A 19415-nucleotide genomic window follows, 5' to 3' on the forward strand; every position below is an offset into this window, starting at 1 on the left:
GCTGCCTGTTAAGGATGGGGGTGGCCATGTGGGACCGGTTAAAGTAATTCTAAGGGTAAGTGGAACATGTCCTTGGGGCTTGTGTTTTGTAGGGTGCCACTCGGATGGGATAAAGCCTTCTTAGGGGTTTGCGGGGAGGGAGAGAACGCCCCTGTAAAGGGTCATGGGGGAATAGGCCCCCTGTATGTGGAGGGATCAGTCCTCTCGGCCCACAAATAAAATACTATAATACATGCCATGTGGTGCCCCCTGGTGAACTCCTAAGGCAAATATTTGCCCCATCCCCAAGTGTATCTCTTTCCCCCTCCCCTTCTGGCTTCATTAGCCCTGGTTGCCACCCCATTGCCCTCAATAGCAGCTCTCTGTGTCTTGAAGGACAGCGCTGTGGAACAAGACTGCCACGGGGGAATCGGATTGGCTGGAGGGTAATACATATGCAGATTAACTGGGCCTAGGTGCCGTCCCATTGGTGAAAGGCTAATTGTTACGCAGATTAGCTTGGTCTGGCCCTTTCCCTATTTGCTGGAGCTTCACATTTGGAGCTGCCCTATTGGTTGGAGGCTATTGACTCTACGAATGTGGGGGCTCTGCTTTCGTGCCCATTGGTGGCAGGATAATGAATATGCAGATTAGTCGGTCCTGGCTGCCTTCCCATTGGCTGCAGCCTTATTAATATGCAGCTCGCTGGGCGGCCTCTGCTGCTCCATTGGCGGCGCTGGGGTGACGGAGGCGGCCGGGCCCCGCAGTCTCGCCCGGGCCGGCGGAGGGGGGCGGACGGGGCAGCTCTGCTCGGAGCTGGAGGCTCCCGGGCCGATGGCTGGATGGTTATGGGGCCAGGCAGCCTCCCCCCGGCGGCTGTGCAGCGGCTCCGGGGGCCGCGGCGGCGGCCTCTGCTCAGCATGGTGCTGCTGGTGTCCGTGTGCCTGGCCCCGCCGCCCGCAGGTAGCGGGGGAGCCGGGCCGGGGGCAGCGGAGCTGGATCGGGGCCAGTGGGGAGCCGAGCCGAGCCGGACTGGAGACGCTGGAGGGGGACCCAGGCTGGGGATGCTGGGGGGGTGGTCGAAACTGGGCTGGGGCAGGTGGGGGACCCGGGTTGGGGGGGGGGAGAGCTGGGCTGGGGCAGGTGGGGGACCCGGGTTGGGGGGGGGAAACTGGGCTGGGGCAGGTGGGGGACCCGGGTTGGGGGGGGGGGAAGCTGGGCTGGGGCAGGTGGGGGACCCGGGTTGGGGGGGGGGGAAGCTGGGCTGGGGCAGGTGGGGGACCCGGGCTGGGGCAGGTGGGGGACCTGGGTTGGGGGGGGGGAAGCTGGGCTGGGGCAGGTGGGGGACCCGGGTTTGGGGGGGGGGAGCTGGGCTGGGGCAGGTGGGGGACCCGGGTTGGGGGGGCAGGGAGATGGGCTGGGGCAGGTGGGGGACCCGGGTTGGGGGGGCAGGGAGCTGGGCTGGGGCAGGTGGGGGACCCGGGTTGGGGGGGCAGGGAGCTGGGCTGGGGCAGGTGGGGGACCCGGGTTTGGGGGGGGGGGAGCTGGGCTGGGGCAGGTGGGGGACCCGGGTTGGGGGGGGGGAGCTGGGCTGGGGCAGGTGGGGGACCCGGGTTGGGGGGGGGGGAGCTGGGCTGGGGCAGGTGGGGGACCCGGGTTGGGGGGGGGGGGGAGCTGGGCTGGGGCAGGTGGAGGGGGACCCAGGCTGGGGATGCTGGGGGGGGGGGAGCTGGGCTGGGGCAGGTGGAGGGGGACCCGGGTTGCGGGGGGGAGCTGGGCTGGGGCAGGTGGAGGGGGAGAAAGGGGACCCGGGCTGGGGATGATGGGGGACCCGGAGTGGGGTGGGGGAAGCCAGACTGGGGATGCTGAGGGGTGGGGGGAGCTGGATTGGGGATGCTGGGGGGAGCTGGACTGGGACAGGTAGAGGTGGGGAAAGGGGGACCTGGGCTGGGAATGACGGGGGACCCGGAGTGGGAAGGGGGAAGCCAGACCGGGGATGCTGGGGGAGCTGGATTGGGGATGGTGGGGGGTGCTGGACTGGGGATGCTGGGGGGAGAGGGGAAGTGGGGAGCTGTACTGGGAGTGGTAGAGGGGGACAGGGGAACCCGGGCTGGGGATGTTGGGGGGAGCTGGACTGAGGGGATCTGGGTTGGGGGAATGGGGGACCCGGGCTGGGAATGCTGAGAGCTGGACTGGAGCAGGTGGAGGAGGGAAGGGGGGAGCTGGGCTGGGGATGCTGGAGGGAATGGGGGAGCTGGGCTGGGGATGCTGGGGAGGACAGGGTCGGAACTGGAATAGAAACTCAGGGGAGGGGCTGGGGGGAGTCAGCTGATGGAAGCAGCCAGAGATGGGCTGGGGGTGTAAAGGGGGAGATGGGGTGCCCCTGCCTTGGGTCGGGGGTACCCAGGTAGGTGTCTCATTTGGGGGGCTGCAGGGAGCACCAGACCATGTGCCTTGACTGAGGGGCCCCATGGGGGAAAGGGAGAGCCCAGAGCACATGCCTAGTGGGAGAGGATGAGGGCATCCCCAGTTGGCTGCCTCTTTTGGGGACCCCTCTCTCTGGGAGCTGGGATCCCTGCTGGGCACCCCTCGGTGGTGGCAGCATAGTTGGAAGCGGGGGGGTCCCAAAACACATGCCTTATTGGGGGGGCTTCAGGGTGTGCCTGAGTTGGGGGCCCCTCTGTGGGGTGTGCTAACGAGGAGCCTGGATGCTCAGCTTAGTTGGCGGGCCCTCCTGCGTGTGCGTGTTGTGGGGGTGGACGAGCCTTTTCTGGGAGGTTTGTTTTTTCTATGAGGAGCGAACGTGCAGCTCCTGCCAAAGCAAACAAGGCGGCTGCCTGGAGCACAGAGGCGCCTTTCTGCTGCCGGCGGGCCAGCCAGGGACAGCGGCCCAAGGAGGGCTGGGTCGGCTCCCTCTCCATCTCCTGGGCTGGGGACCCGCTTCCCTGGCAGGGGCTGCACGGCGCTGTCCTCTCCATTGCCTGCTTCTCCAGACCCCAAGGCACTAACCCATAAAACCTCCTGGGGCTTGAAGGTCCAACTGGGAGGTGTGGACTTTCCCAGCCCTCCCTGCTTTCTGTGCCCAATTCTGTCGCCCATGGGTGTGTGAGCACTGCCATTCCTGGTAGGCAGAGGAATGATCTACCTGGTAACCCCTGCTGTCGCAGGGGATTTCTGCTAGCTAAGCATGAAATACAGCCTAGTAGGTAGAGGGTTTGCATCCTGTGTGAAGAATAATGATGTGGAAGTAGGGCTGGGCCCCTCTGCCCTGCAGTGACTCTACCCCGCAAAGGGGGTGTGCGTGTGGAAGATGTACTAACTTTGTTCTTTACAGAGCATTAAGGTTTGGTTTAAACCTAAAGTGAGAGGGGGAAATATGTTCTTAGTAGAGGTCATTGTATCTTTGTGATGCTGTCTAAGAAGGTGTCGTTTTAGAACAGATGTCAACTGTTTCCTCAGTTGCTGTAACTAGGAAAATCCCTAGGCCATTGGCGTGAAGCGTCTCTCTTTAGTATTGGATTTTAAGCAAAAAACTACACAAGATGCTGAGCAGAAACATTAAAAGACAATGAATTGTGGAAGCTGTCGAAGTGTAATCGAGGCATAAAGGTGGGGAATGCAGTGAACGACTCGCGTTCCCTCCTAGCAGATTTCACGTGTGGCTCAGAGCACTTAGGAAGGTGGATAATTCTCCCTATTTTCCAGATGGAGGCAAAAGTCAAAAATATCAAATGTGCACTAATTTGGGGTGCGTCAGTTCTGGGGTGCTCCGCTGGAGATGCCCAGGGCCTGACTTCTGAGGTGCTGAGCACCCAATGCTGTTACTGAGTTCATTGGAAGTTAGGGGTGCTCAGCGGTTCAGAAAGGCAGGCTCCGAGTGGGCATCCAAAATTAGTGGGTGACTTTGAAAACTTCAGCCTGGGTGATTTTTTTTTTTTTTTTCCCCCCCACCCTCCAAGAGCAGACAAGACGGTGGCAGAATTGGGAATAGAACTCAGGAATCTTAACTCCCATGCGCCGTCCACAGTTCATTATTCTAATTGCCAAGAAGCCCAACTATAGAAAGTAACTTTTCTTCTTTTCCCTGAGTTGGAGGGAGAGGGAGAACTGTTTTGTGCCTTAATGTAAAACCTAGCTAAACCTGTGACCGCAGTATGTTCACACATGGCTGTGAGATGCTGCCAGGGAGGCGGATATTGTGTGTTTAAGATCTACAGCTAATCAGTACAGATTTGCATGCTGGGTCTAAAATTGCTACATTGCTGATATCTGCCTCCGGGGAGGATACTGGATGAATTTAATAACTCGCGTGTTTTGTCCTTTAACATTTGTGGGCTGGTTCAGGGTAGCAAACAGTGTAGCATTGTGTGTATAAGAACACAACACACACACAGTGCAGTGGTATTTCTAGGAAGAATAACAGTAGTCTAGACCTCTTGCAGATTGTTACACACTTGACAAAATGTGGGTGGATATAAACAAGCCTTTCAAAATTCTGTTCACTTGAGGCGTGGAACTTTATTTTGAATAACAAGTAAATCATGATTTTTTTTTTTCCCCGTCTTCCTAATGGCAAAAGCAGGCAGTCGATCTTGTGACTTGGCTGGTAAATGTCCGTGATAGTTTTGCCACTTTTGTATAGTTTGCATTTGCTTTTCATATACATGTCATTGCATTGCACTGCCTGATGCTGTCTTACCTATGTTTGTAGTACGTTGTAGCTTGTGTAACATCCATGTAATGCACACCACCTATTTTTCTGCAAAAGTAACCCCGCTCCTTTATTTTCACTCTGTAAAAATGTTTTAACCGTGGTTATTTTTTTGCTCTGCCCTGCCTTAGAGAGAGGGGGGATTTTTAGTTAATAAAAAACCACAAGAAAATGCTGGTGATACTGAACTCTTGACTTAATACTTGTCTGTCTCCGGAGAATTGTGATGGCCCTGGTTGGTAAAGTGCTGTGGAGATGGAGTGCTATCTTAAGTGCAAGGCGTTGATGGGTCACAACAGCCAGTAGGTAGCATCTATATCTCAGTCAAGCTGTCATGAAGAGTTTGGCCTCTGTTTTCTCTACCAATAGGACTTTTTTAAGCCCCCGGATAGGAGCTTTCATTGCAGTATCGGGAGGGGGAAAGATCCATCTTTATATGACTTGTGCTTAGGGCAGATCCTACCTCTCTAGTTGCTAGTTAGTGGGCGGACCATTGACATCCGTCAAATGTTTGCTGTTGATCAGAATGACCTTTTCTCCTTGCAGTGCGTGGCCAGCAGTGCCGAATCCAGCGCTGCAATGCAGACTACGTGGCTGCCACATCTCCTACCCATGCCTTGCCGGAAGAGACGCCGCTGGACGTGGATTATTGCATTGCCTTGCGGGCGTACTCCGTGTGCACTAGAAAGACAGCCAAATCCTGCCGGGGAGACCTGGTGTATCACTCGGCCGTCTTCCGAATCAAGGAACTCTTTCCGCAGCACAACTGCTCCAGCGACGGGCCGACTTCCTCGGCGAAAGCCCCCGGCACACCGGACCCTCTGGTTTCAGAGCTGTGCAACTACGAGAGCAGATCTGGCTTTCAGAAGAAATTTGCCCACTGTGGATTATTTGGGGATCCTCATTTAAGGACCTTTAAAGATGAGTTTCAGACGTGTAAAGTCGAGGGCGCTTGGCCGCTAATAGACAATCAGTACCTGTCGGTCCAGGTCACCAACGTCCCAGTTGTTCTGGGATCCAGCGCCACGGCCACCAGCAAGGTAATCAGACCCCTTTTTAAAAAAACAAAACAAAAACCAACCCCCCACCCAACTCCCTACCCTTCTCCTTAATAGCTTCTGTTAGGAGGGACTAAGCTGCTGTGATCATCTGCTACCCCCTTGTGGTCATCGGAGGAAGTGAATTTCAGAGTGTGTACTTAGGAAATCGCCTCTCCTAGATGGGGGCTTAGAATTGTGTGTGTTTGTTCTGTACCTTTCTCGCAGGTCTGTCATGTTACCATGGTCTTCTGTAATTACAGGACGGCATTAGAGGTTCAGATGGTGCCCTCGGACCCCGGGGGATGTTGAGGGCCTGCCTCCATAGCAGGGCGGTGCAACCCTTCCGTGTGTAAGCGCCCCAAACCCGCTGAGTTTTGCGACAAACTCAGGACCGGTTCCCAAACCTTCCAGCAAAGCTGGCTTCACTTCAGGGCTTTAAGTGAGGGATGGGAAAAGTGAATCTGTTTCCAACTGAGTTTTGTTTTGAGATCTCTGGAGTTGGACGAAGTCTAGGGAGGAGAGGCAGCACATCTGTGAGCAGGAGCGGAGGAGGTGAGAGGGCTCTGTGTAGCCCCAAACCCTCTGTACAGCTCAGGTCTTGAAGGTGAAAAGCTTTTCTTCCAGCCTGGTCAGAGGCGGGCGGCTTTGGCAATACTCCAGGTGAAAGATTAAAAATTGTTGTTTAAAAACCCCTTGGCCTACATCCTTCTCCTCCCCTCCTACAGGAAGACAGTCAAGGACCTACTGGAAGGCAGAGGAATTGTGATTTGTGACAGATGTTGCTCATGTTTCTTAGTATACCACTGGCAGCTGTTCAGATCTGCACCGATGAGCGCAGTAGCAGAACTGGACTAGAAGAGAGCCCCTGTCAGGACCCTCTTTCGGGTCATGCTGTAGAGTAGGACTCCGTTCTCAGCTCAGGCACTGACTTGGGGTGTGAATGTGGGCCTGTTAATCTGAGACAACCCTTCCGTGAAGTTCTTTGAGATCCCCAGAGGACAGATGGGCTCAGGGCAAAGTATGATTGACTCCAGTGTCCCAGCTAAGATCCCTTCTTGATCAAAACTGGCTTTCATCTCCAACGCTGTGTGTGACTGCTGGATTGTCTAGCTGCATCTGCAAGAGTATCTGCTCGTTGCTACGATATCCCAGAGCTTCAGTATGAAAATCCCAACAACCACAGTTTTCTGTCTTGTTTCTAGAAGTGTTAATTCGTGCATGTGGGTAGTGTTGGACTGACAACATGACATACTGCAGGTTCCCTCTTTGATCTGATGGAAGGGTACGGCACCAGCATTAACCATGCAAGCGTCTTTCCCTGGCCTTGCAGGCTTCTCGGCCTTGCTGCGTGATCTAAAGCACCAGCACCAGGGGCTGTGGTCGTGGCGAATATCTGGGCGTGGGAGGTGGCGGGTTTTGTGATGAGCAAACCAGCGTTCTAGGAATAAAGCCATTCACTTGAGTCATGTGCCCTGCATGCGTCTGATGGTAACGACCTAAACTCTGCTTGCCAGTCTGGGATTAGACCCAGGCTTAAACCAGGGGTTCTCAACCTTTTTTCTTTCTGAACCCCCCCCCCCCCAACATGTGATTAAAAATTCCACGTCCCACCTGTGCCACAACTAGTTATAAAAAGCCAGGGCCAGCGTTAAGGGGTAGCAAGCGGGGCAGTTGCCCGCGGGCCCACGCCATAGGGTGCCCGATGAAGCTAAGTTGCTCAGGCTTCTGCTTCAGCCCGTGGCAGGGCTCAGGGCCCCGGGCTTCAACCTTGGGCGGCAGGGCTTAGGCCCAGCAAGTCTAACACTGGCCCTGCTTGGTGGACCCCCTGAAACCTGCTCACGGCCCCCCAGGGGGCCCCGAGCCCCTGGTTGAGACCCACAGCCCATTTCCAATACACCGAGACCCTGCGCCATTCTACCCCTTGCATTAGTGTGTCAGGAGTTGGTAGCTTTATGCAGGAAGGGTCGCCGGTTCCACAGACTAGACCAGCACCTCTGAATTGTGCTCCTCGGCGTCTGTGGCTTCCCGGGCTCTCCGGCTACCTTTGCCCTGCTCTTGCAGTTAAACTGGAGGCTGTTATCAGCCCCCTCTGGGGCGTTACCTGTTCGGTGGCCAGCTGTTTTCAGTAGCACTGGCTGGGGTAAGCAGAGGGAAGCATTAGAGAGGGTTGTATCTTTACAACCCCTTTATAAGGCGCAACGGTGGCATGGAGATGCCTAACTCGGGGCCAAAAATGCCATTGGGTGGCAAGCTTCCTAGGAGGTGAGCATTGGTCTGCTCAGCCCAGCAACACCCAAATCCCTTTCAAATCAGCCCCTGTGCGCCTAGGACCAGTTTGACAGCAGTGCTGGCACTTTATGCGAGGTGTCCATTTTATTTTTAAGGGGGGAGGAGGGATAGCTCAGTGGTTTGAGCATTGGCCTGCTAAACCCAGGGTTGTGAGTTCAATCCTTGAGGGGGCCACTTAGGGATCTGGGGCAAAAATCTGTCTGGGGATTGGTCCTGCTTTGAGCAGGGGGTGGGGCTAGACCTCCTGAGGTCCCTTCCAACTCTGATAGTCTGATTCTTTGTAAGTGCAATAGCTGTCACTAGCCAGGCAGGGAACGAGACGGCCAGGGCAGAGCTAGAGAGACAGCGGTGGAGCTCTCCTGGCTCCCAGCCCTGTGATCAGTCCGCTAGGCCACGTTACCGCTCGGTGTCTCCTATCTGACAGGCAAATGAGTGGTCTGCTCCTGCCTATGCATCGTTTCCTCCCTGTATTGGGCAAACCAAGAGCTTCTCTTCCTGGTTTGTCTGGCTTTGGTCCAGCCAGTAGAACTCACTGGCTCCTGGACATGGAGACGCCTGCAGTGGCTATCTGTGAGGCCACCTCCTTTTTTCAATCCCTCTTCTGCCCCGCCCACTTCCCTCACTTTCCTTCCCATCTTCCAGTGCGTTGGCTTTTCTAGGTCACTGCTGCTTTCGTTCTCCTGGGGGCTTTCCCTCTCCCCACCCCCGGTTGGTTTCTGCCTCCCTTTTAGCAGATCTTCTCCTCTCTGTATTCCCGTCCGGCCCCCTCCTGCTTTCCTATCGCTGCTGAGGCTCGCGGCTCCTTCTCTGGTGCTCATTAAATGCCAACTCTGCAGGTGCTTCCCCCTTCTGCTTGGCCCACACCCTCCGTCCTGACCTCCCTTTGGGTCTCCTGCTGCTGGGGTGACGAGTATTTTGGTCTCAGGAAGGGGCCTGCTACCCAGCTGAGCTTGCGAACCTGGGGGACTCTGTTCTGTTTTGCAGCTGTGACCGCGCACCTGGGCACCCCCTCAGCTGCTCCTCCACCCGCCTCATGGCAGGGCCTCCCGTCAGTGCCACAACTTTGAAGCCTTGGTGTTGGGTGCTCGCTCAGAGGGGCTCCCCTCCTGTTTCCTCCTGGGTCTTCTCCAGTTGAGGGAAGCTGGGAGGGTTTTTTTCCTCCTCTGTGCTTCAGCTTCTTGGCGGTTGATTTAGATTAGGGGCCGTCCGCCTGCGTTCTGGGTCCAGCTTTAACCGGCCGAGCACCCTGCGTAGTCCCTGCTACGCTCGTTCTCCTTGTGGCTAGCACAGCTAAGGAAGGACGGGTCTTCATCGTCAAGGCTAATACTCACCCAGCAGCCGCTGTTGTTCTGCTGCAGGGGAGCATCAGAGACAATCACTCTGGTGTTGTAGGACAGGAGGGGAGGTCAGGGCATGCTCCCTAGCGAAAGCCGTTGGAGGGGGGCAGCTAGATAGGTGGGCAGCCTGGGGCAAGGCTGTGGTTCTCAGGTGCCTCACTGAGGACTGTGTCTTTCCAACCCACCTTCCCTTCAGTCTTGAGTCTCCATCTTCCCTGCCACGTCTGCAGGGCGTGGCTCCTGGGAACTGGCCCTTCGGAGGTGAGGGGGGAAAATAAACCAGTTACAGTGCGGGGCTTAATTACAGCCCCCATCTTTTGTACGTCAGCTGTTCAGTTCTTCATGCTGCTGGTAGGGCTTTCTGTTCGTTAAGGACTGATTTCCCTCTGTGGGTGACCGAGGCCCCCACCTACCTCCCCACCCCCAATCTCCTAGACTGCTTATTTCTGCCGTCCTGTGTGTTGACATCCCCTCCTTTGCAGATTGTTTCAGCTGCACAGCCGGTAATGGGTGAACGTACACCAAAGAAGCCCCATCTCCCCCACACAAAGGGAGAGGGGGAAAATGCTGCTTGGAGTAGCAGGAAAGAAGGATTCTCTCTAGTTTAGTTGGTCAGAGTCTCTGGAAACCATGAGCCGGGGATGGGTCTAGAACCAGGAGGAAGTGGGGCTTAGATTGTAAGTGCTTTGGGAGAGGACTGAAAGAACATAAGAACGGCCATACTGGGTCACACCAAAGGTCCATCTAGCCCAGTATCCTGTCTTCCGACAGTGGCCAGTGCCCCGGAGGGAATGGACAGAACAGGACTGGCAGTTCTGTTTGTACAGAGCCTAGCACAGAATGGTGCTGGCCCATGACTGGCGTTCCTAGGTGCTACGGAGACACAAATAATAAGAGGTGGGAGCAGCAACTTGGCACACCCAGGTTGAGACCGTAGGCTGTCCCGGGCTGGAGTTTGAGAACAGTGTGCCGTGCTGAAACCTTCAGGGCACTTGTCCTTACCTGCCTACCCCATGCGTAAGCCCCTTTGTTTTCAGTTTAAACCGATTTTTACCCGGGTTTTACAGAAAGTAGTATTCAGGTTTTTTTTTTTTCTTTTCTGATTTTTCACCCTACTTTTGTATCATTCAAATATATACAAAATAACTGGTTTTATTAGGAACGTACGATACCTTGCAGGAGATCTATGTATTAAGATAATCCATTAGTCTGTGTGTATGTGCAAAGCTGCCTGTTGAAATAAGACTATGCATTAGTCTAGAAGATGCACACAATAAACAAACAGGCCTGCACGCAAGCTCTGAAGTGTGTGCGCATCTGAAGGTATGGATGGATGTCACGCCCGCCACGTACACATCTCCAGCTGTTAGCAGATAATGGTTTAAAGATTTGACACACTGAAATGGGAAGAAAATGAAAATGTGTCTGATTACGTTTTAGAACACAAGGAAGTATTCGAAAGTTTAAAAAAAAAAAGAGAGAAACAGGAGAAAAGAATGAAGTACGTGCTGCAAATGGTGTGGCCCAATTTTTAAATGTAAATATTTATAGGCGAATAGTACACGTCCGGTCTACACTACAAACTTAGGTCGACATAAGCTACATTAAGTCAATCTAATAATGTGTGTCTACATTACTGAGTCCCTTCTGCCGACCTAAGTCAACTTCTGTACTCCACCTCCGTGAGAGGCGTAGCGCTTGATTCGACAGCCGCAGGTCGACATGGCGTTGTGCAATTCGAATGAATTGGCCTCCGGGCGGTGTCCCACAGTGCTCTGCTGTGACCGTCCTGGACTGCACTTTCAACTCCACTGCACGTTACACAGGAAACAGTCGCTCCCCTGTTAAAGCCCTGGGAACTTTTGAATGTTCATTTCCTGTTTTGATCAGCGTGGCGAGCTCGCCAGCACAGCTGATCATGGAGACTCAAGGCCGCGAACGTGCTCCAGCGTGGAGCGCATAGGAGGTGGTGGGTCTTATTGCTGTGTGGGGGAGAAGTCTGTGCAGGCAGAGCTCGATCCAGCAGAAGAAACGCTGCCGTCTGTGCCAAGATCGCATGGGGGAGAAGGGCTACACCAGGGACACACAGCAGCGCCGCGTGGAAGTAAAGGAGCTTCGGCAAGTGTACCAGAAGACAAGGGAGGCCAACAGTCATTCTGGTTTTGCCCCACAGACGTGCCGCTTCTATGAGGAGCTGCATGCAATTCTCAGCGGCGACCCCATTGCTCCCCAAAACACTCCATGGATACCTGCCAGGAGCCCCGGGTGACCTCGAGCAACAATGAGGAGGACATTGTTGACGAGGAAGAGGAGGTGGAGAATATGAGGCAGGCAGGGGCAGCTCCAGGCACCAACACACCAAGCGTGTGCCTGGGGTGGCAAGCCGCGGGGGGGCGGCCTGCCGGTCGCTGTGGGGGCGGCAGTCAGGAAGCCTTCAGCAGCATGCCTGCCGGTCCCGTGGCTTCAGCGGCAATTTGGCAGCAGGTACGCCAAAGGTGCGGGATCGGTGGACCTCCCGCAGACATGCCACTGAAAGCCGCCTGCCCGCCGTGCTTGGGGCAGCAAAATACATAGAGCCGGCCCTGGAGGCAGGCAAGCGGAGGATCCGTTTTCCCCCGACAGCTAAGAACTGCTTTTAACCCTGGAGCCCATCCCTTCACAGGACCAGTTGGCAGCGGAGCGTGATGCCAGGAAAGGCACCTCTGGTGAGTCCACGTCCCCAGTCAAACTGTAGGGGTTACATGCTATTATATTTTGTTTAATCTGAACAAAAAAGTAGGTGTAGTGGGTATCGGTGGCCACTCCAGCTATGCCGAGGGTGCTCTCCGAAACAGACGGTTTATGTGCACGGGGATGGCCCGGGAGTCCTCCATGGAGATACTCTGCAATCCTTTACAGAAGGTTTCGGGGAAGGGCTGCCCTTTTGCATTCTCCACGGTAGGACACTTTCCCACGTCACTCCAGTATTAACTCTGCTGGGATCATTGCAACACACAGCATGGCAGCATAAGGACCAACTCTGTACCCAGACACTTTCAACATCTGCTCCCTTGGCGCCTCTGTTCCCCTCAGGAGAGTGATATTGCACAGGGTCACCTAGGGGGAACGGGGGAAGCTTTCAATGCTAGCCCTTAAACCACAAATAATTCAGCAAGAAATCCACCACCTGTTTGGTGAAATATGAGTCACACAACCAGGCTTTCCCAAACGTGCCGTGGTTGGAAGGGATCACCGGGTATTGCAAGCAGCATGGGGGATGGTGGGGGGGGGGGGAGAGGAGCTTGTTTGTCTCCCTTCCCCCTCAACCCGGTGCCGCTTTTGTAAAAAAACAAACTATTGGCGGGGCTTTACCCTGGTGCCTGTCCTCAAGCACCGTCCAGGTTGCTAGGAGAAAGGGGGCTTTTCTCAAGTTCCAACCTGTGATCCCACAAAAGCAGCAGCACAAGGCCTCTTGCCCATGCCTCGTGGCCTTACTCGCCCAAGCTGGAGCAGCAAACCGACACTTGCAATAGCCAGCGGTTGAGATTCCGTTGTGGCTTGCAGTGAAATGCATTGATGGGTGGTGGGGTGTTTGTGTTTTGTTTTTGTTTTTTTGTTTTTTTAAACCAAAAACATTTACCTTGCACCAGAAACCATGTAAGCACTGTCAATGCTACCCTCATGCTTTGCAGCAGAAACCTTGTCCATCGGCGCATCCTCCACACTGGGACAGAGACTTTCCCAGATTAGAAGGCAGAAAAAGAAGACGCAGGAGGATGTGTTCAATGCGTTAACGCATGCCTCCGAGAGTGACAAGACGGAGCTCTGAGCATGGAGGATTGCACTGTCTGAGGACCTGGACAGGGAGGACAGGAGAGCATACAGGGATGCAGGAAGAGATGCTGCGGATTATGAATGAGCAGTCAGACATGTTGAGGTTCATGAAAGGCAGCTGGAGGCAAGAGTCTCGCTGCAGCCAATGCTGAACCTGCTGCCATCATCACCCAGTTCTACATCCTCCTCCCCCAAACGTCCTATTAGATGTGTGCATGTGGGGTGTTCTGTATCCTTTGCACTCAACACCAGAGGAGGGTACAAGGACCAGAAGGTGCCCATTCCCACACCTTTTTAATTGTTGTTGCAGTGCAGCTGTAAGCAAGCTTTCTTGTTTCTCCCCCCACAGTGTTATCAGCCCTTTTGCCCCAGGGTCTTACTTTTCTTTGCTGTCTGTGTGTTTTGTGTGCACAATAAAACTTAATGGAGTGAGGAGAAAAGGCTCTTTATTCATTCAACACATGGTGGTTGATGGGGGTGGAGTTTAAAGGGGAGGAAGTGCAAGGAAGAGGACAGCTTGGTAAGGAACAACACAGATAAGTGTCACATTACTCTGGCTCACTGCTGAAACGGGTTTTCAAAGCCTCACGGAGACGCAGAGCCCCTTAATGTGCTCTTCTTAGTGCCCTGGTGTCTGGCTGCTCAAAATTGGCTGCCATGTGATCTGCCTCAACCTCCCCACCCCGGGGGAAACTTTTCTCCCTTTGTTTCACAGATATTATGGAGCACACAGCAGGAAGCAATAACAATGGGGATATTGCTTTCACTGAGGTCTAACCTAGTAAGCAAACAGCGCCAGCGACCTTTTAAACGTCCAAAGGTACATTTCACCACCATTCTGCACTTGCTCAGCCAATGGTTGAACTGGTCCTTACTGCTGTCCAGGCTCCATGAGCCATGGAAGCAAGGAGTAGGCTGGGTCTCCCAGGTTCACGATTGGCATTTCAACATCACCAATGGTTATTTTTCAGTCTGGAAAGAAAGTCCCTGCTTTCAGCTTTCTGAACAGACCTGTGTTCCTAAAGATGTCTGCGTCATGCACCTTTCCCGACCATCCCATGTTGATGTTGGTGAAATAGCCCCTGTGATCCACCAGCACTTGCAACACTGTTAAGAAGTACCCCTTTTTGGTTTATGTGCTCTTTGGCAAGGTGGGCTGGTGCCAAGATAGGGACATGTGTTCTATCACCCCACTGAAGTTAGGGAACCCTATCGCGACAAAAGCATCCACTATGTCCTGTATGTTGCCCAGAATCACTACCCTTCTTCGCAGAAGTCTGTTAATGGCCCTGCAACCTTGGATCACAACAGATCCCACATTAGATTTACTCACTCCGAATTGGTTCCCCACTGACTGGTAGCAGTCTGGCATTGCAAGCTTCCACAGAGCTATCGCCACTCGCTTCTCTGCTGTCAGAGCAGCTCTCATTTTACTGTTGCTGCGTTTCAGGGCCGGGGAACGCTCTTCACGCAGTTCCTGGAAAGTGGCCTTAGGCACTGGAAAGTTCTGCAGCCTTGCTCGTCATCCCATAGCCAAATAACGAGGCGGTCTCACCAGGCAGTGCTTGTTTCCCAGGCCCAGAAACGGTGCTCAACTGTGTCAAGGTGATGCGTGACTGTCACCAGCAACTGTGAATTGCTTCGCTCTAGGTCTTCCAGCAAGGTTGCTTGTGTGGCATCACGTTGTTCCGTGTGGCGGCTGTGTAAATACTGCAGGATAAGGCACTCACAACAACAGAGTACAGCCGAGCGGGGTCCATGCTTATCGTGCTATGGCGTCCGCGTGGATAACCCAGGCTCGCGAAAAAGGCTTGGTTTGTTTGCCATTGATTTCTGGGAGGGAGGGAGGGAGGTAAGTGCATCACGGGAGGTTAACGCGATGTTCCCCTAACCACCCGTGCCAATGTTTTGGTCCCATAAGGCATTGCAAGCCCAACCCAAAATTCCACTTGGCTCCATGCACTGAGGGATAGCTACCCATGATGCAGTGCTCCGTGCGTCGATGCAAGCCCTGCTAGTGAGGATGCACTCTGTGGACACGCAAGATCGACTTGCTTCAATCGGAGGCTTAATGTCGACGTCCATAAAGTCAACTTAACTTTGTCGTGTAGACAATGAAAAGTTTTAGTTGGGCATTAGGGATGTACTGTTTCCTTAAACACAGAGGTGGCATTGAGTGTTGAGTTCTGTTTTAGTTCTGCAGCAAACCACATTGATGAACAGAATTCAAAACCTTAATCTACTAGATACTTTCCACCCCCCTGTCTTTCGGCCCACCAAAATAAAACCCGATATTTACCTAGAAAATTATTAATAGTTTTTTGCCCTGATTTTCACCTGTTTTTGTGGTGGTGGTAATAAACACTGATCCATTCCCGAGAAAAATAAAATAAGAACGGAAAATGAAGGGCCCCACCTATGCGTTGGGCCTTGTTGAGAGACGAAGGCAAATATCCTGTCCTGTACACGTATCCGGCTGGCGCCTGGCTTCCCTTGCCGCCAGACAAGGCCACGGTGCTGATGGCCTCTTGTCGCCTAAGTTTAAACCCGTGCAGGAGCCTTGAAACAGCTGCTGTCCCTGGTGAGTTCAGGGCTGGCCTCACTGGACGTTGACGGTCTCTAACCATAAAAGAGGCACAGCAGAGTTTGGGAAGTTCCCTTCCCCACACCTCAACGTTGGCTGGGATAGCCCAGCTCGGGTCAGCCTCTGCCCGCACTTACCCCTTCTGCTGAGCATGCCCTTGTGAACGCTCTTTAGGCTGTGTGGACATCTGCCGGCCCGGTTGACTTCCCGCTGGTTACCAAAAGCGACGGCGGCTCTGACGGCGGCCGAGGTCGGAGTTAGAAGCGACGATGAACTTTGTGATTTATTAGCTCTCGCGGTGCTCTGTAGAACCACGTCCTGGATGTGCCAGCGGAGGGTTGGGGGGCCCAGCGGAGGGTTGGGGGGCCCAGAGGAGAGCTGCAGCTATGAGCTGCTCTTTAAGGTTGTGGGCCCGGTTGCCAGGTTTGAAACAACTTGAGTCAAGGCGCCTCTAGCAGAATAGATGTTCTGGGGCCCCTGGGTTCCTCACGACCCGCACACACAGTGCGGGAGGTAAGCTTCAGCTCCAGTGGAATGTGTCACTGGGAAGTAGAGAACAGATGGCTTAGGGCAGAGGTCCCCAAAGTGTGGGGGGATGGAGGAATGTTTGCGGGGGCATGGCTGGGGACCAGGCCCCATGGGGGACGGGAAGGGAGCGCCACCCAGCTCTGCTCCTGGCCCCCGCAGTCAGCCCCACGCCCATGTCCCCCCCAATAGCTCTGCGCCCAACCTCGGCCCCCTTATCCCTGTCCATGTCCCCCCTTCCTGGAGCCGTGACCCAGCTCCCGGCCCCGGCTCCCTGATCCTCGGCGGGTGGGAGGCACTGGAGTGGGGAAGAGGGAGGAGCTGATCGGTGGGGCCCACCGGTGGGTGCTGAGCACCCACTATTTTTTTCCTGTGGGTGCTCCAGCGCCTATCCCCAAAGCCTCATTGTGAGCTGCCACGTCGCCCGGTGCCTTTCCCCAGTGGACACAGCTGCAGTGGGAGGTGGGGACCAGGCTGCGTTTTCACCAGGCTGATCTCCTTGCTTTCCGTCTCCTCCGCAGATCACGCTGATCTTTAAGAGTTACCAGGGCTGCACGGAGCAGAAGGTTTATCAGGCGACCACAGAGGACCTGCCGCTGGCGTTCAGTGACGGCACCAGAACCGGAGGGTGGCAGGAGGGCGCCAGCAGCCTGCGCATCCTGGAAAAGCCGGACGCCGGCCAGGTGGAGATCCAGGCCAACTACATCGGCAGCACCGTCATCATCCGCCAAGTGGGCCGCTACCTCACCTTCGCCATCCGTGTGCCGGAGGAGACCCTGAACCTCTCGGAGGAGAGCGCCGGCCTCCAGCTCTGTCTGCACGGCTGCCCGAAGAACGAGCTGATCCAGGAGCACAGGCTGAATGTGGGGAGCTCCAGCCCCCTCTGGCCCAGCTCCCGACGGGCCTACACGGTGGAGATGGCCACCGAGCAGTGCCGCCACATCCTGCAGGTGGAGGACGTGTATTTCCAGTCCTGCGTCTTCGACCTGCTCACCACGGGGGACCCTGAGTTCTCCATGGCTGCTTACGGGGCCTTGGAAGACTTGAAGGCGTTGTACCCCAGCAGACTCAAGTTGCATACGGTCTCAAAGACTATTAACGTGGCCACGGGCGCTCCCGGGCCTGGGCAGCCCGCTGCCTCGTTAGTCTGGTGCGGTCTTGCCTTCCTAAAGCTGTTCTGGTGCTGCTAATGAGTGTGGACCTTTTGTCAGTATTGGGCCCCCATATAGGAAGAGAGAAGCCCCTGGCACCTTCCAATCTTGGAGCAGAGTGGAGGGTCCAAATTCTCCTCCCACCTAGCCGGCCTGCTTGGTCCAGCTGACTCCCCCTCTCTGTTGCTAACCGAAGGCAAAGTGCGGCTTGCTCAGATGTTCTGGTCTCCACTGAATCCCATACACTACAGCTGCACCCCTGCCTTGTGAGCAAGAGTCGGGGACCAGCGTTGGCTCTTGCTTGCCAGGGCTGCTGCATAGTAGGTTGGCCAGACTCTCAACTGGCCATTTCTGAGGGCACTGCTGCCCCCCTCCATAATACCTGCTTACCAGCCCCTTCTCTGTCCCTGAGGTGCTTCCCCACCCTGTCCTCCAGTCAGAACCCCCTCCAGCTTTCTCCAGGGGTGGCCCTTCGAGGGATTTCTCTGCCATCTCATGGCGGCCGTGCGCCTAGGTTGACCCCGTGCTGACTGGGGGTTCTTACCAAGCGCTCTGCTTCCCTGTGCCACGATGAGCAAACCGGGGGGGCCATACTACACGGCTGGGGCTGGTACTGGCCCCTGGTTTCCTCTGTGCTCCAAATCCAGAGCGATGGCTGTAGAAACAAAGCCAACTAAGAAGCCTTGTCTGCAGATAGCCCCATGCCTCAGGAAACTACGCCGTGAAACCTGGCTCCTTTCCAATGCCCCCAAGGAAAGCTGCTGGTTTGAGCAGGAAGGGGGCTCGCGCTGTTCCTCCCGCAGAGCTGTGAAATGGTCACGCTAGCCAGACCCACACGCCCCATGGCTTCAACTAGCCCCAGCCCAGACAGAGCCCTTCGTGGATGTGGGAGCGGCCGAGCCTGAAGAAACAGCTTCTCTTATTATCACTGCTAAGACGTGTAGATTTGTGCTCTCCAGCCTGTAAAAGTGTCTGTACGTTCTGTACAACTGGTGTTCCTCCACGCTGCTGTTCTCTGTGGACTTTCTAAACCTCCCCCCAACCAGCTGTTCATAGCATTTTTAACCTCTATTTTAATTAAACCGCTGTTTTTTAAAGTGTCCGTGGTCTCGTGCCTGTATGCAGGGAAGGAGTCGAGTTGCCTGAGCCTGCAGCCTGATCCCCAATGTGCTCGGGTACAAGGGCTGCTGGTCCCTCACTGTAAAGGCGTCGCTGTAATGCCCTCTGCAACAAATGGCACGAGAAGAAAGGCGGAGTGAGAGCTTCCCTTCTCCGCAGGAACCAGCCTCCACGCTTGGAGCCTGGTCATTCATCAGAGGCCTTTACCAGCCCCCAGCCCAGTTTTCCTCTCCGCCAGCATGTCCCTCCGGCCGCTGCAGCGTGATCTCGGCTAGGCTAAGCGGACGCCAGGGCTCAAGCTCCATTTGCGACGTACCTGCGGTAGCTCCGCACAAGCGGGTGCACCAGAAATAGCGGCGGTGGTGAGAGGGGATGCCTGCCCTGTGTATGTACCTACGGTCTCAGGCAGGATCCGACCTGGGGGGGGGGGGCATGGCTCACCCCTCCTGCCCCTGCACTGGGCTCTCCCCTGCTGCCCCACCTCTAGCCTAGGGTAGCAAACCGTTTTGCTAGGTGAGCTGGCCTTGGAATGAAGCGGGCCGGCCCCAAGGTGCTCTGCTGCACCAGGCAGCGTGTTGCTTCCGTTTGCTCGCCTCCTCTTGCGGCCCCTTTTCCTCTGCTTGGGCCTGGGGCTGCAGCCCTAGCCCTGTGGCTCGGTGTGAGGCCATCGTGCCCAAGCCAGTGGGTGGAGTATTGGACCGGGCTGCACGTTAGGTCTCCAATCTCCACTTTCCCTCCCTCTCTTTTTACCTTGATTCTATTCAGATGGTTACTGTCAACAGAGAAAGAAAAGAATGGAGATATCCCATCTCCTAGAATGGGAAGGGACCTTGAAAGGTCATCAAGTCCAGCCCCCTGCCTTCACTA

General features: G+C 55.2%; 1 protein-coding gene across 1 annotated transcript; it reads left to right on the top strand.

Annotated features, from left to right (window-relative positions):
- The first annotated feature begins 695 nt into the window (after positions 1–695).
- Positions 696–18529, top strand: LOC135977460 (repulsive guidance molecule A-like). Its single transcript, XM_065578706.1, has 3 exons — positions 696–942; positions 5237–5730; positions 16800–18529. Exons 1-3 carry the CDS (start codon positions 822–824, stop codon positions 17466–17468), a joined length of 1284 nt encoding a protein of 427 aa, XP_065434778.1. The 5' UTR covers positions 696–821; the 3' UTR covers positions 17469–18529.
- The last annotated feature ends 886 nt before the right edge of the window (positions 18530–19415 follow it).

The sequence above is a fragment of the Chrysemys picta genome, chromosome 25 (assembly GCF_011386835.1).
Source record: "Chrysemys picta bellii isolate R12L10 chromosome 25, ASM1138683v2, whole genome shotgun sequence".
In the NCBI taxonomy this organism is placed as follows: domain Eukaryota; kingdom Metazoa; phylum Chordata; order Testudines; family Emydidae; genus Chrysemys; species Chrysemys picta.